General features: G+C 41.7%; 1 protein-coding gene across 2 annotated transcripts in view; it reads right to left on the minus strand.

Moving 5' to 3' along the window:
* Positions 1-2,942: 2,942 nt before the first annotated feature.
* The window catches only part of mctp1b (multiple C2 domains, transmembrane 1b), a 39,180-nt gene continuing 28,167 nt past the window's right edge, over positions 2,943-13,955 (minus strand). For both annotated transcript variants that reach the window (XM_030724045.1, XM_030724044.1), the window contains 13 exons: positions 12,849-13,035; positions 12,678-12,771; positions 12,488-12,590; positions 10,259-10,361; positions 8,519-8,620; positions 8,228-8,302; positions 7,530-7,649; positions 7,330-7,440; positions 7,194-7,247; positions 6,276-6,385; positions 5,898-6,007; positions 4,470-4,567; positions 2,943-4,029 (listed from right to left, as the gene is read on the minus strand). In XM_030724045.1, coding sequence (XP_030579905.1) covers positions 3,958-4,029; positions 4,470-4,567; positions 5,898-6,007; positions 6,276-6,385; positions 7,194-7,247; positions 7,330-7,440; positions 7,530-7,649; positions 8,228-8,302; positions 8,519-8,620; positions 10,259-10,361; positions 12,488-12,590; positions 12,678-12,771; positions 12,849-13,035 — 1,339 coding nt within the window. In that variant the 3' untranslated portion in view covers positions 2,943-3,957. The remainder of the gene's footprint in view (positions 4,030-4,469; positions 4,568-5,897; positions 6,008-6,275; positions 6,386-7,193; positions 7,248-7,329; positions 7,441-7,529; positions 7,650-8,227; positions 8,303-8,518; positions 8,621-10,258; positions 10,362-12,487; positions 12,591-12,677; positions 12,772-12,848; positions 13,036-13,955) is intronic.

Raw genomic sequence — 13,955 nt, forward strand, 5'->3', positions numbered from 1 at the left:
TTAAGGACCTTCTTTGGCCCTGTCCAGCTCTCCTAGAGTAACTGCCTGTCTCCTGGAATCTCCTCCATGCTCTTGAGATCAATATCCCAGAAGTGTAATTGACTTGATGCTATACTGATTTAAAAGTGTTCCTTTAATTTTTCTGAGCAGTATATGTATTTGTTATTACAAAAAAAAAAAATCTAAAAGATCTTTGAAAGGGAGAAAAAAAAACAAGACATCACTGGAGGAGGAGCTGGAGAGGTACCCGTCTTCCAGGCTGGCCAGACAGAAATTATATGTGTATAGAAGAATCTGCAGCAGTGGTGAGAGGGAAGGGGGTACACAAATCCCCTTGGGGTTGTGTCAGTAAAGAATCTGTCAAATCAAAGTAGCTATCTATCTATAGAAGAAGCTGCAAAATGAAGTCACATGGCTACTGATTGATTCCAAATCCCCTGATAGACTCCATGTAAAATAAAAGGTTTTGACATTGAAGGCACAGAACAAAAAAAAAAGAAAAAAAAAGAAAAAGAAAACAAGGACAGAACTCAAAGTTTGTACTGCAGAAAATCAAGGCTAAAAGCAACGACTGAGATAAGGATGAGACAAATAAGTCTTAAATCCCCTGCATTAGAACTATAGTCAGTGCTTTGCCTTTAACCAAAGAACATATGGTTCAATATAATATTGTGTAATACTGTAGTCAGCACTTTAACGCAACAGTTAAAGCAGTTACTGTGGCAGTGATTATATCTTCAATTCAATTTGATGCAACAGGCTTTGCAGAGCTGGGATTTCTGTCACCTTATTCTGACTTTATTAGGTCGGATTGGACCGTTTGTGGACAGCCAGTTTCAGGTCTTGCAGCAGTGGGTTTCTTCAGGGTAAGGACATGCATGTGTGGTTATTGTTCTCTTGTAAGGTGAATCTTTGTCCTGACATCTTTAGTAATATAGGGCAGGCTCTGAACGCTGAACACTCTCCCCGACAATACTGTTGAAAAACACCCAAACAACAATGTACTCAGGTGGATTCCTCATGACACATAAGGTGAAGATAAAAATAATTCAATTCCTGGTTTCATCAAATATGGGAGTCTGCCTTTTTCAGTCTGAGCCTTTAACTCTCAGTAAGGAGAGGTTCCCATCTGGCTACTTTGGTACCAAGTCCATTGGCAGGGCATCGGTGATGGTTCTGCAAGGTTCTCCTGTCCTATCCACACCCACAATCTGCTATCTGAGCCATCATCTGGCTCTTGATCTTATTAGACCACTGCCAAAGTCTCCCCACCACCTTCATCTATGAGAGTCCTGGCTTTTCCATTTAAAAGTTACTGAGTCCAGTGTGCTGTTGGAAACCACTGGAGTGTTTTTGTTTGTTTGCTGTAATGAAGTGGCATTTAAGTGCTTTAGACTTCATGTTTTTGTCATATGTTCACACAGTGCTTTACTACTTTATCTTCCTCGCATCCATGGCCAGTTTAGAATAAAGGGAAGTGTGTGCCTTGTCCAGTCAGGTGAAAGTACAGCAGGTGGATTCTGATTAATGATCTCAGACAAAACAGGATTTTGATCCCAAGACCTTCTTGCTGTGCTAAGATTAAATCAGTGACTCACAACTGTTTTCACCTTTGAAAGTTTTGTAAATGTGAATTCTAACCTGTTCCACTAATTTTCTACAACACAACCATCAAAGCCTAAGTAATAATTGTATAATAATATATGTATTTGCACTCAGAACTTTCTTGGTCTCCTTTCTGTCATGGTCCTCTGCTCCTCCTGGTCTGCTCGCCCTTCTTTGTCTCTGGAGCTCTCTCTGCCTCTCTCTTTTTTTCCTTGACCACACCCTGTGTTTCAGAGGCAGGTCTTCCTCCAGCTCCTGGTCTCTGTGCTCCTGGGCTGATCTCTTCAGCTGTGAGTGATTTGTGTTATCAGCCGTGCCCTATTTAAGATGGAGGAAGACATCCGCTCGTCGCCAGATTGTTGACTAAACCGGTTAGTGGGATTGGCTCTCCTGTATCTGCAACTTTGTGTCTCTGGCTACAAATCAGTGACTAACCTCCAACTGCTTTTTTTGCACAGGGCGTCTGAACCCTGGGAGTGCTTTAGTTTAAGTGTAGTTTAAGGACCCGACTTTGCAAAGTGGGGACAGAACAGCCTGGGAGTCTCTGCCACTGCTGGATCCACAGTTACCCGTCTGCTGCACCTGTAAATAAACGCGCTGAACTTAGTCTGAAACCCTAACCATGACACTTTAACCCGTTTTACACTCATCTCATGGTCCCTGTGATTTATCTGCTGCCCGCTCTGCTGGAACCACTGAAGCTCACACACTGAAGCATCTTTATTAACAACCTAATACTGCCAGATAAAAATTAGACACCGATCACAGGGCGTGTTTTAATGCATGCTGCAGTAGGCCTTGAATACTTTCAGTACCAGAGTTACTGCAGTTCAGTTAGCTCTTATTTTTTTTAACACATCCAGTTTTACTTTTTAGTTCAGTTTTAATCAACTAGAATAACTTTATTGAGAAACGCACTCCAACACTTCTTCCATCATACATGTCTAGAGAGGTCCCCCTGCTGGTGAATAAATCCACAGCCATCATTATTATTGCTTCCACCGCGGAGGTTATGTGATCACCTGTGCTGGTTTGTCAGAAGGATTATACTGAACGTTATGAAGATGTAACCAGAGGTCGGGCTCGCTCCAACTTAGATTCCTTCCCACTGTGAGATAGTACAAAATTGGACATTTTACATCATATACTGGCAAATACATATCCAACTGAAAAAAGAACTGGCAGACATCGTCTTGATGTTATGAAATCGTCACTGACAGACTGCATAGGTCACTATAAGGCCCAGAAGATTGTTTCACAAGAAGTGAACAGGAAGAGTGTAAATCTGGCTTCTTCACGGATCAGAGAGAATCCAGTTCCCCCAGGCCTGTTCCCAGTAAGACTATTCATAAATTCGTCCATACAAACACTCCTCACCACATTTGGAAATATAGGGAATCTTTCTAACTGCTCATGCTCACTTTTTAAACTTTATATCAGACACAGAAAGCCATGTGGGTCTGTGTAGAAATATATTTTGTCAGATAAATGCTACACAGTCGTTACAGTCTGTCCTGCTTTTGGCTTCATTCCAACCACAGTAATTACTCCACAGCAGCAGATACAGATAGTGCAACAGGAAACAGAGAGAGATAATGTGCAAAGCGACAGACATGATGATCTGGCGGTGAGAGTAAACAGTATATCAGCAGCCTGCAGACGCACTAGATGAACTTCACATTCAGCACCCATGAATTTACTTGCATATAGTTTCTGTTCAGTCATGCAAAACACACACAAACATCAGCTTACACAGACATGCATAGGATCACATCCCAAAAACACGATTAAAAAGAACAGACGATGACATTCATAAAAACTCTGATTACACAACATTTGGTCCAAAAAAGGCAGAAAACAGAAAGAAACGGAGAAAGTGAAACCAAGCTGGAACAAAAAGCAAAGGTTCAAAGTAAACACTGAGGTGAGATGTTAGTATTACAATGTTCAAGGAGATATTCTTTACTGTGTGCGGGCATGTAAAAAGAATAACAGCATGCAGCTCTTTCTTTTGCAGGGGTTTGAAATCGCACAAAAATGTTCAGAGAAATAAAAAAGCTGGAGATGTAATGATGCCATTACATGCAGACTCTTTGGAACACGCTACACGTGTACATTCATGACGATCATCATTACGACCACAGCTGATTTAGCTCGTGTGCAGTGTTGCTATGAGAAAGGAAAGATTAAAAACATGATTTCTTTTGTCCTTTACAAGATTTAGAAAATAAGTCTGTGCCCTTCCCGAGTAACAAAAAAAACTCAACCGTTACAATTTTTTATAATAATTAAAATATACAAGAAATATATAAATAAGATAGTTTACATTGTGTACAGCTAAAGTGTTTACAGCTAGCTCAGGTTTGTCCTCCGGCGTTTGCTGGGGCTTTGTCCGGGATCAGCCTTCAGCTCCCGATACTGCATCTGTCCATCAGCACACACAGAGACAATAATAATAAGATGATGATGATTATGACAGACTCCAACTCCAGTTCCTTTCAGCAAAGACTGATGCAATCAAGAGCAGAGCACAAATGAGCAGATCTGATGAGGATGCAACTAATCTACTAATTAGTTCTCTGGATGGAGCACAAGAAAATCCAGAAAAGTCTACTTCATTAAAAAACTGAATCTGACCGCTCACCTGTCAGGATAACATTTATTGATCTGTTCCTAATGAGCCTAATGTGTCATGTAGTAATGTGTCACTGTTACATGTGTGAAAGAGCGAGTCTCGTTTTCTTCTACTGTGTCACACGTGTAGTTATTTCAGTGACCATTGTGTGTTTTTCTTTCTTTAACAGAAGAGTACCACCGTGTGTTTCTGTTTATGTGTATCCTTTATGGATTATAAAATTACCCACCACTTGAACATCAGAGGGCACTCTGGAGAGGAAGTCAAGAAGTTCGTTGTTGTCAATCATGTACGGATCGCGAAGTTTCTTAGTGAACTTATTCACACCTGCAGAAACACAAGAGTACCGTTTAAGAACTAGAAGGGAGACCCCTCTGTCCAAACTGAGAACTACAACTATATTATGAATATTCATGATGGGGTATAAACACAACACACCACACATCTTTGCAGGCTTCTCACAGGATTTATAGTAATCTTGGTAATTCTTCAGTGATCGAACAAATGCAAAATCCTGGGCTGAAAAATTAAACCAACGCAATGTGTCCAAAACTGCCGTTTCTGTACCATCCACCTGAGGCTGGCTCCAAAACAGAGTCAGTCCTCATAAACTCCTGTGTTAAAATGCAGAGTTTAAACCTAATATGTTTGCAGCCTGGCATTAAAACAAGTTTCACTCTCCATGGACAATTTTATTAGTATTACCTCCACCAAGGAGGTTATGTTTTTGGTCGCGTTGGTTTGTTTGTCTGTTTGTTTGTTTGTCAGCAGGATTACTCCAAAAGTTATGAACGGATTTCGATAAAATTTTGTGGAGTGGTTGGAAATGACAAGAGGAAGAAGTGATTAAATTGGATCCAGGAATTTTTTTAAGGATTCTTCACTGTTGCGGGATAGGGGGATTTTAATAATTTAGCTTCTAACTCCAAAACAGAAGGTACAAAAGCCTGGAAAAAATTAGAGTGTAACATAGTCACAAGTTCTATCAAACAACATAGTGAGGCGACGATCATTTTTTTATCGTTTACTGCTCAGATGATCTTAGCCTCTGGGAAAGATGCAAGATTATTTCACAGCATTTAGATACACGTATTACAGCGTCAGTGACCCTATGGCCTTGGCGGAGGTTTGCGCTCTCTGAGTGCTTCTAGTTAGTATTTTTTTTTTTACTTGGCAATAATTAGCAGGTATTTGTTTCAGGAAACTGCTTGCTAGAAATGTTTGCTAGTGTCACATGAGAACTCCATTCTGTCATCCAAATATCGTCACTTCTGGGCCCAGTAAACCAACACAGTGGAGCATCAAACGTTTCCAAACAGAGTGGGTGACGTCATGGAGGCTGTCGGCATCATTTATGTACAGTCTGTAGTAACATACATCAGATGTGTATCTCATTGGATTCCTATTAGCTTCCATTGTGCAGATACTAGTTTGTCCACAACCTTAAAGTAAAAAGAAAATATAAAAACTAAGCATCTGATTAAACTAGAATGGCTAGAGAGACCTTATCCCCCTAAAAGCCTGTGCCATATTTCATCACTTCCACCACAATGTATCAGACCCTTCCTTTCCTGTGCACCAGCTCTCCACAAACTTCTCTGAAACTGTACTTGTATATTCTATCCATCTGTGTAGTCATTGTGAAATCAGGACTCACCCCATGCAAGCACGAGGTATCGTAGAGGTATGAGGTAGAGAAGAAATGTGGCCAAACATAAGGCGGTGATCGCCAACCAGCTTAGAAAAGGCACTGTCCAGTTAAAAGTGCTGCAGACAGAAAAAAACAGCAAAAAGCTTCATTAAAAAAAAGTCTTTGATTCTCTTTAATTGGATGCATCTGAAAAATCACACCATCAGCTTCACAACAAGCAGCTGCAGAAAGAAATCTGAGAGGAAACTTGTTCATCATCAACCATCTTTGCCTCTTGTGACTTACTCATGGTTTGGGGACATGCAGCTCATTTCAGCTAACCTTAGAAACAACTTCACAAAGGAAAAAAGGGAGGAGAAAACGGCTCCAAGCTGTAACACTTACTTCTTCACTCTCTCTCCAAATGACGCCACCTCATCCAGAGCGTTCTGAACACTGATAAACACGTCCTGGATGGCGTACAGTTTATCCATGAAGCCCTTGGGCTCTGAGTCCTGACAGGGACAGGAGAAACATCAGTGAGTGTGTGTACATAGACGTGATTATCCAGGTCATGACTGTGAAGTATCCTGTCCGTGTGTTTGTGCAGGGAAACACGTTAACTTCAGATGTCTGGAGAAGTCCTTTCCTGGTTTGTCCTAAAATGCCGGTGTGGTTTTCTTTTTGCCGTGCTGTTGCACATGGATTCTGTCTACTCAGCAGCAACTAAATCTTCAAATTAAAATAATTGTTAAAACCATCTTTAAGGGGTTGAACCACATTTATCAGTGAGCTGTAAGCTTCTTGTAATAGCTGTTATTATTTTCAGGTTCCTGATAGCAGGAATTTTCAGACGTCACTTAAAATTTTCTGTTTTGCACGTTTACCTGCAATTTTCAGGATATTAATAGTCAGCATTCAGATAAGGAGAAACACATTTCCATCTCTGTTCCATGCCTAAAAGTCAAACTGAAATAAGGCACACACACCACTGTTTTATCATTAATCTCTGTCTCTCTCCCCTCAGCCCTCTCAGCAGATGACCCCCCCTCCCTGAGTCTGGTTCTGCTGGAGGTTTCTTCCTGTTAAAAGGGAGTTTTTCCTTCCCACTGTCACCAAGTGCTGCTCATAGGGGTCGTTTTGACTGTTGGGTTTTCTCTGTATTATTGTAGGGTCTTTACCCACAATACAAAGCACCTTGAGTCGACTGTTTGTTGTGATTTGGAGCTATACAAATAAAACTGAATTGAAATTGTTCCTACATTAAGAAGTCTGTTGGTTAATATTATACGTTAATATGCAACTGGTTTAAAACAGTATTACCTTTTCCTCTTTATCCTCTTCATCATCTTCCCATTCAAACATGGCATCCATGGACTGCAACAGAAAACGAAGCAATAATAACTTTGACTGAAAGAAGTACGTTTATAGAAATGTTGCATTTTGCTTGTTTTCCCACCATATCAGCTGTATCCCTGCTGGAGCAGAAGAAGTAGTTCCACACGAGCAGGAGCAGCAAGGCCAGCGGCAGCATGTAGAGCTCAAAATTCCACACCACCACCACAAACAGCTGACAGAAAGCAAAACGAGATGACACTCAGGAGATCATTCATCAGTCATGTGTATAGGGATATGTGTGTGCATTAGTGCTTTTCATACCACGAAGGAGGTGAGGCTTCTCTGTGCAGATTCCCATTCAAAGCAGCTGTTGATGAAAGTTCCCCAGCTAAGCAGCACCATAATGCAACGCTTCACTCGGTTAAAGTTCTGCTGGAGCAGCTGAAAGACACGAAGACATTTCTATCATCTGCGGTGCTCCCCAGGGATGTGTGCTTGGACCGCTCCTGTTTAACATTTAACATGCTTTCACAGACCTAACTTCTATGCAGATGATTAACAGCTCTATATCAGCAGCGAACCTTGTGCTCAGCAGCCTCCAAGCTCTCTCCAATTTACTAAGTAAACAGCAACAATATAGAGCTTCTGAAGGTTCAATTCAATTTTGATTATATAGCGCAAAATCACAACAAAGAGTTGCCTCAAGGCGCTTTATATTGTATACAGAGGGTCGGATTTATCTCTTGTAGTTAGTAGGAATACCAACAATGGCTCACGTCCTGGAGTGCACCTTATATTGTGACCACCATTACAAAATTTTCACTAAATCTGCATACTTCCATCCCTGCAACATCTCCCATCATTGACCTTCCCTTTCCTTTCACATTACTGCGTTTGTCACCATCCTCAGTTACTGTAATGGAATCCTTTCCATTGATATAAAAGTCAAAAGTTTTGCACCCGCCTTACTTCAGCTGTTGTGTTCAGTTTGGAAAACAGCAGTAAATCCTACTACATACCTGCTTGGACACTTTTGGTTCTTCTTCAATGTATTTCTGTTCAGCAGGAACCACAGTCCTCAAAGCAGCTTTAACCTTAAAAAAGAGAAGCACATCTTAAGGTCAAGCTTAACATTTTTAGACTATTTTGTCCAGGTTTTATGCATTGTAGAGGTTTATAGTTTTATCTATTACTTTTGGAGGCCAAAAGCTTTCTTTAGCCTTACAAATATCCTAAAGAACCATTTAGAACCACAACAAGAGGCAGCCTAAAGTCTGCTTTACTTAGCTCCAGCACAGTGTGGCACTCACAGCGTTGTAGATGACATCAATCTCTATGTAGATGTATCCTTTGGTCGGTGCTGTCAGCTCCTTATTTTTCAACAGGTACGCCTTCTGCTCACCATTACGGACCTAGCACACAAAAACATGCTTCAGGTTTGGCTTTACTTACTTTAAATGTATCTGCTGGATTCAAAAAAGACCTTTATAATAACTCACTTTAACAAATTGGCTTTGCACGTGGTAACACATGCACACTTTCTGTCTTCAGAGAAATGTGAACAATATTTGAATCTATTCTTATCCAGACTGCATTAGTCTTTTTATTGCATATTACTGCTTTGCACTGTTGCTTTAATTCAACTTAGTTTCTTTTTAGCCTTCTTTTTATGCTGCGTACTTATCTTGATTTGTATTTATTGCACATATCCGTGACAAATGAATTTACCCTTGGACATAAACAAAGTCTGCCCGCCTGCTTACTATGAATGAATGAAAGACTAATCTAATGGGTCATTTTTTTTTTTGTTTAGCACCTTTCATGCTTTCTGTTTTTATGCTGCCACTGAAGGTGCTGTATGAGCCTAGAAAGGAAGTTATACAACCTGGGTAAAGGTCCCAGCATGGTAGTGCATCAGTAGTCTGTGCACACATATGTAACCATGTGTTGTCAAAATGATGTGGAACAACAGCTAATATGGGTGAGGACGGGTCTTGGTCCTTGAGTTTTTCTACTGCTGCAGACATGACAGAAGTCATAACAGACTGCAGCTATTGATAAAAACTATGTTCTAGCTGGCCGTGAGATAAAGACGTGAAACATGCTCCTTTAAATGTGTTCATTCTTCATTGTGCAGATTGACATGTAATTATTCTTCTAAAATACTGAAGGGGACAGTCTGATCATTTGCAGATGCTCTCAATCAGTTTAGTATACAAGAAAATGCCCGAGCACACTATTTGCATATTGTTTACTATTACAAGGCCTTTTTTACACGTGTGTAATGCCATCCACCATGTTACAGTTGATAACAATGCGTGCTACAGTGACAACAACATGTTTTTAGCCTGGTAGGAAAAAAAATGGCAGCACGGTGGTGCGGTGGTTAGCTCTGGGTTTGAATCCAGTCTTTCTGCGTGGGTTCTCTCCTCCACAGTCCAAAGACATGCATGGGGTTAGGTGGTGGTTCTGAACTGGCTGTGGGTGTGAATGTGTGTGAATGGTGGTCTGTCTCTTTGTGATAGCCCTGAAACAGATTGGTGACCTGTCCAGGGCGTAACCTCCCTCTCACCCTGTGACAGGCTCAAGCTGCCCTGTGACCCTGAATTTAGATCAGTTCCCCTTCTTAACAGCTTTATGTTGATGGTTTTTTTTTCCCCTAATCCTGTTTGAATTTTATTAATTTTTAAATATAGAGGAGCTGTAACTGTAGCTGTGGACTACTGCTGTCCTCTAAGCCTCCAGGTTTATGCTGTTGGTGGTTTCTTAAACATTTTTAATGAAATGATCTAACATATAATACGGCTCGTTACACAATAATACAATCTAAGAAGTTTGTGCTTCAGATTTGATGAATGAAAGTTTCTTAGTGTTACTTTTAACGAGGGTCTGTGGATGTGGACAGCTGGATGCAACTCACTAACCAAACATGTTAGCACACACACACACACACACACACACACACACACACACACACACACACACACACACACACACACACACACACACACACACAGCGTGTGTCTTTCATGCACTTTTATTGCACTCACATTCAATAACGGAATAGCCACTTTTCCCAGGAAGTCTGCGCTCCTGTCTCTGTCTTCATCAAATACTGTCACCTCCAGCACGGAGTGGATGTCTTTCACATTACTGTAGGGGACAAATTAACAGTTCAGAATTGTTCATATGTGGAAATGTATTCAATATTTGAATCTATATTTAATCCACTACAGCTAAAGAAAGACTGGATTTGATGGCTCGAGTTTTTCTTATAAAGCCACTCTTCATTTCATTTCCTGCTGTGCACCACCGCGGTGACCCTGATGTCCGCTCCGAGCATGCCAGAACAACAACTTATGTAACCAGAGCTTTGGGAGAACAGAGGAAGCTGAAATTGCTGCCACGTTGCTGTTTGGTGCGTCTGGCTGAAAATCTCATTTTGGTTTGTTGATGGCAGCGATGGAGAGATGCTGCCCCATTTCTGACAGGCTGCAGATTTTTCAGACATGGCACCAGTTCCAGGTATTGTTTGCATTGGCCTCAAAACTCACATGTTGGGCTGTAGTTTAAACATCGCTCGAGGAGCGTGAGCACACACACAGATGCTCACTCTACTCATTCCATAAACCTTTTTTCAGAAAGGGTCCAAACAAGAAGCTCTATCTACATCACAAAAGGCATCCTACTGGATAATTACATTAATCAGTAATTATCCCCTGCCTTTTAATGGCCTTGATTGGTTACACATCCCTAAAAGTAACAGCTCATCTGTACTGCAAGCTGGTCAAGCTGCAGGAAACATCACACAGCTGCAACACCTCAGTCTTATAATCTATTCCTAGTTTCACAAGCATGTGCAGTCTCTCAGTTACCCTGAAAATGCAGCTGCAGTGACAGAGTTAAGGCTTGTTATGGTGACTGCTGCCAGACTACCTGCAGTCAAAGTCAGACTAACAGCACGCTCTGACTGACAGACATCTCTCCACGAGACGCACCCAATCTGCAATCACTGAACAGAAGCACAAGGCACGAATTGACAGAAATAATAAATAAATAAATTAAAAATGGTCAGACTAAGGCTCCATTATGTAAAGACCCAGGTTCTAGTAGCAACAGACAACCATGAAAAAACCATAGCAGCTAATACTTTCAGATCTGGTCAATAGAAGAGTTAGAGCAGTTTGTGTACCATAAAAAGGGTTGAGACAACGGATATGATTTTTTTAAAATTTTTTTACTGGTTCTGATTGTCTTCAGTGGGCATTAGGGCGTCACAGCACCAAAAGCCACTCAACACAGTTTGTTTTCTGGCATGAAGCCAACAGCAGCCCCACAGTCAGCTGTTTCCTGTACGCTCTGGGAAACTTCTGCTGTGGATCAACGATGCTCCTAATGTCTACTGCTAAAGTGGTGCTGGCTTTTCTTTTTTTTTTTTTTTGGTCTAGAAAAAGGTGTAAAGAGCTATTTTAGGCATTTAGCTTGATTCTTACAGACTCTTTAAGGATTATCCGTACCATGACTTTAATAGGAACGGCTCCCCTACACCGGCTGTGGCTCAGTGTCACAGTGAAGTATCACAAACATCATTTCTATATTATTTTATTTAAGAAGAGGCAGTGGGCATCAGGTCCATCATGCAAACATGCCAGATTTAGTCATAAATGTCATTTGTAGTCAATGGCAGGTTTATGACTTATGACAAATAGCTGAACAACGACACAGCCATCACTATGGGTATTAATGACTCATTCAGCTACAGTAAGGAATGAACTAGCCTGGTTTGGAAGGACAGGGTCAATGCTGTCACATGTTATTAATATATAACATTACAAGTTTTGAAACGGGTTGAGCTGTTCTAGATTTGGCCACAGAGTTTCGTTATTGCTGCGCGTTCATCGGTTTCAAAAACTGATACTGTGATCATCTGTGTCTTTGATTACTAATACGTGTCAAAAGCAGTGGGTTTGAGCAGCCACCTCAATGCAGTTCACCATTTCTGTACTGCAACTCTTAAAGCACTGATTGGAATATTTGATAGTACTTTAGTGTTCTGGAATCTGAATTCTCAGTTTTTCTAGCAGTGCACAAAACCCACACAGGAACGTCAGAATATGGACCGCCCCACTGACCACACTGACTCCACAACTTCTCACATAAAACTTTCCCTGTTTTCATCCATCGAAGTCTAAACAGCCCAGCCGGAAGCTAAAGCAGAGGAACTCTGTGAAATATCCAGAAAAACAATAAAACACAGGAACAGATAAATGCAGACTCACAAGGTGAAGACTTTGTTCCACTCTGGATTGAGGTTCTTGTAAACAGTGTGTGTCTGCAGCCTGTCATTGTTCAGCTCCAACACACAGAAAGGGTCGCTTTTACCTAAGAGACCAATCGAGTTAACGTGTCCAGGAATAATAACACAAATGTATGATGAGCAAGAGAAGGCAAGAAGTTCTTTTCCTTTACCGGTTACATCTGCAGCCATGAGACCTTCTGCTCTCATCACCTTCACCTGCACGATGCCCACATCTTTTAAGTTAGAGAAGGACTTCATCACACCCTGCAGAAGAAAAGTGAACAGTGTCATATCTTTTTAAAAACGTTGCAGGTATTTGATCTCCTCCGAGTGCTGCTTACATATCGTTTGAGTATCTCTCTACGCTCCTGTGGGTCATCCAGCGGTGTGACAGACAGGTCGGCGATAGAGACCGCGGCCGAAGCGGTTAGCGTGACCAGCAGCACCACGAAGCCCCGCGACTCCTCCAGTGGCAGCTCCAGGTGATGAGTCTGCTCCTTAGCGAGAGTGGAAAGGTCCAACTGGCAGCTGAACCACAATCAAGACAAGATATCGACTGAAACTTTAAGTAAAAATGGAGTTTAAACCAAAGTCTGTGGTCTGTGTATGACTTAAACTGCTTTAATTAACATGTAACAACAGGGAGGCAATACAGAATGTAGTTATTGATGAAGAGAGAAAACACAAGCAAAAAAAACATCAAGCTAATTTCTGTACTCTCAGACTCGTCTTCTTTCAGCTGCTCATTTTAGGGGTTTCTCATCTCAGGGGTGGCTGTGGCTCAGGAGGCAGAGCAGGTCATCTACTAATCAGAAGGTTGGTGGTTTGATCCCCAACTGCTCCAGTCTGCATGCCCGAGACTCCTATAGTGGCAGTGAGACCAATTGTCCTTGGGCAAGATACTGAACCCCAAGTTGCTCTCCGACGTGTTCACTGGAGTGTGAATGTCATTCAGACTGGAGAGGTGTAGTTGGATCGTAACAATGAGAAGGAAGGTAGTCCCAACTGCACTACCAGAAGGCAACACTGCAGACAGTGAGGACAGCTACAAGTACCTTGGAATCCCACAGGCAAGTCCTGAGGAGTGAGCTGAACGCTGGTCATCAGATACCCTGCTGGGATAATAAGCTGGCCAAAAGAGGAGATAGAAGCCACTGACACCAAGACAAGAAAGCTCCTTACCCTGCATGGAGGGTTTCACCCCCAAACCAGCACCCTGAGACTGTACACTAAGCAGAAGGAAGGAGGCCGAGGACTCAGAACCACTATCCTAGATGAAACAGTGAAGATCCATGAGTACATCAGGAAGATGGACACAAAGGCTCACATGCTGAGTAAATACCTCAGGCAAGACCCCAGGTCCAGGCTGTGCAGAGATGCCCCTGAGACAATCCCACATATAACAGCAGGGTGCAAGATGCTAGCAGGCAGAGCATACATGGAACCCC

Source organism: Archocentrus centrarchus, unplaced genomic scaffold, assembly GCF_007364275.1.
Source record: "Archocentrus centrarchus isolate MPI-CPG fArcCen1 unplaced genomic scaffold, fArcCen1 scaffold_30_ctg1, whole genome shotgun sequence".
NCBI classification, from domain to species: domain Eukaryota; kingdom Metazoa; phylum Chordata; class Actinopteri; order Cichliformes; family Cichlidae; genus Archocentrus; species Archocentrus centrarchus.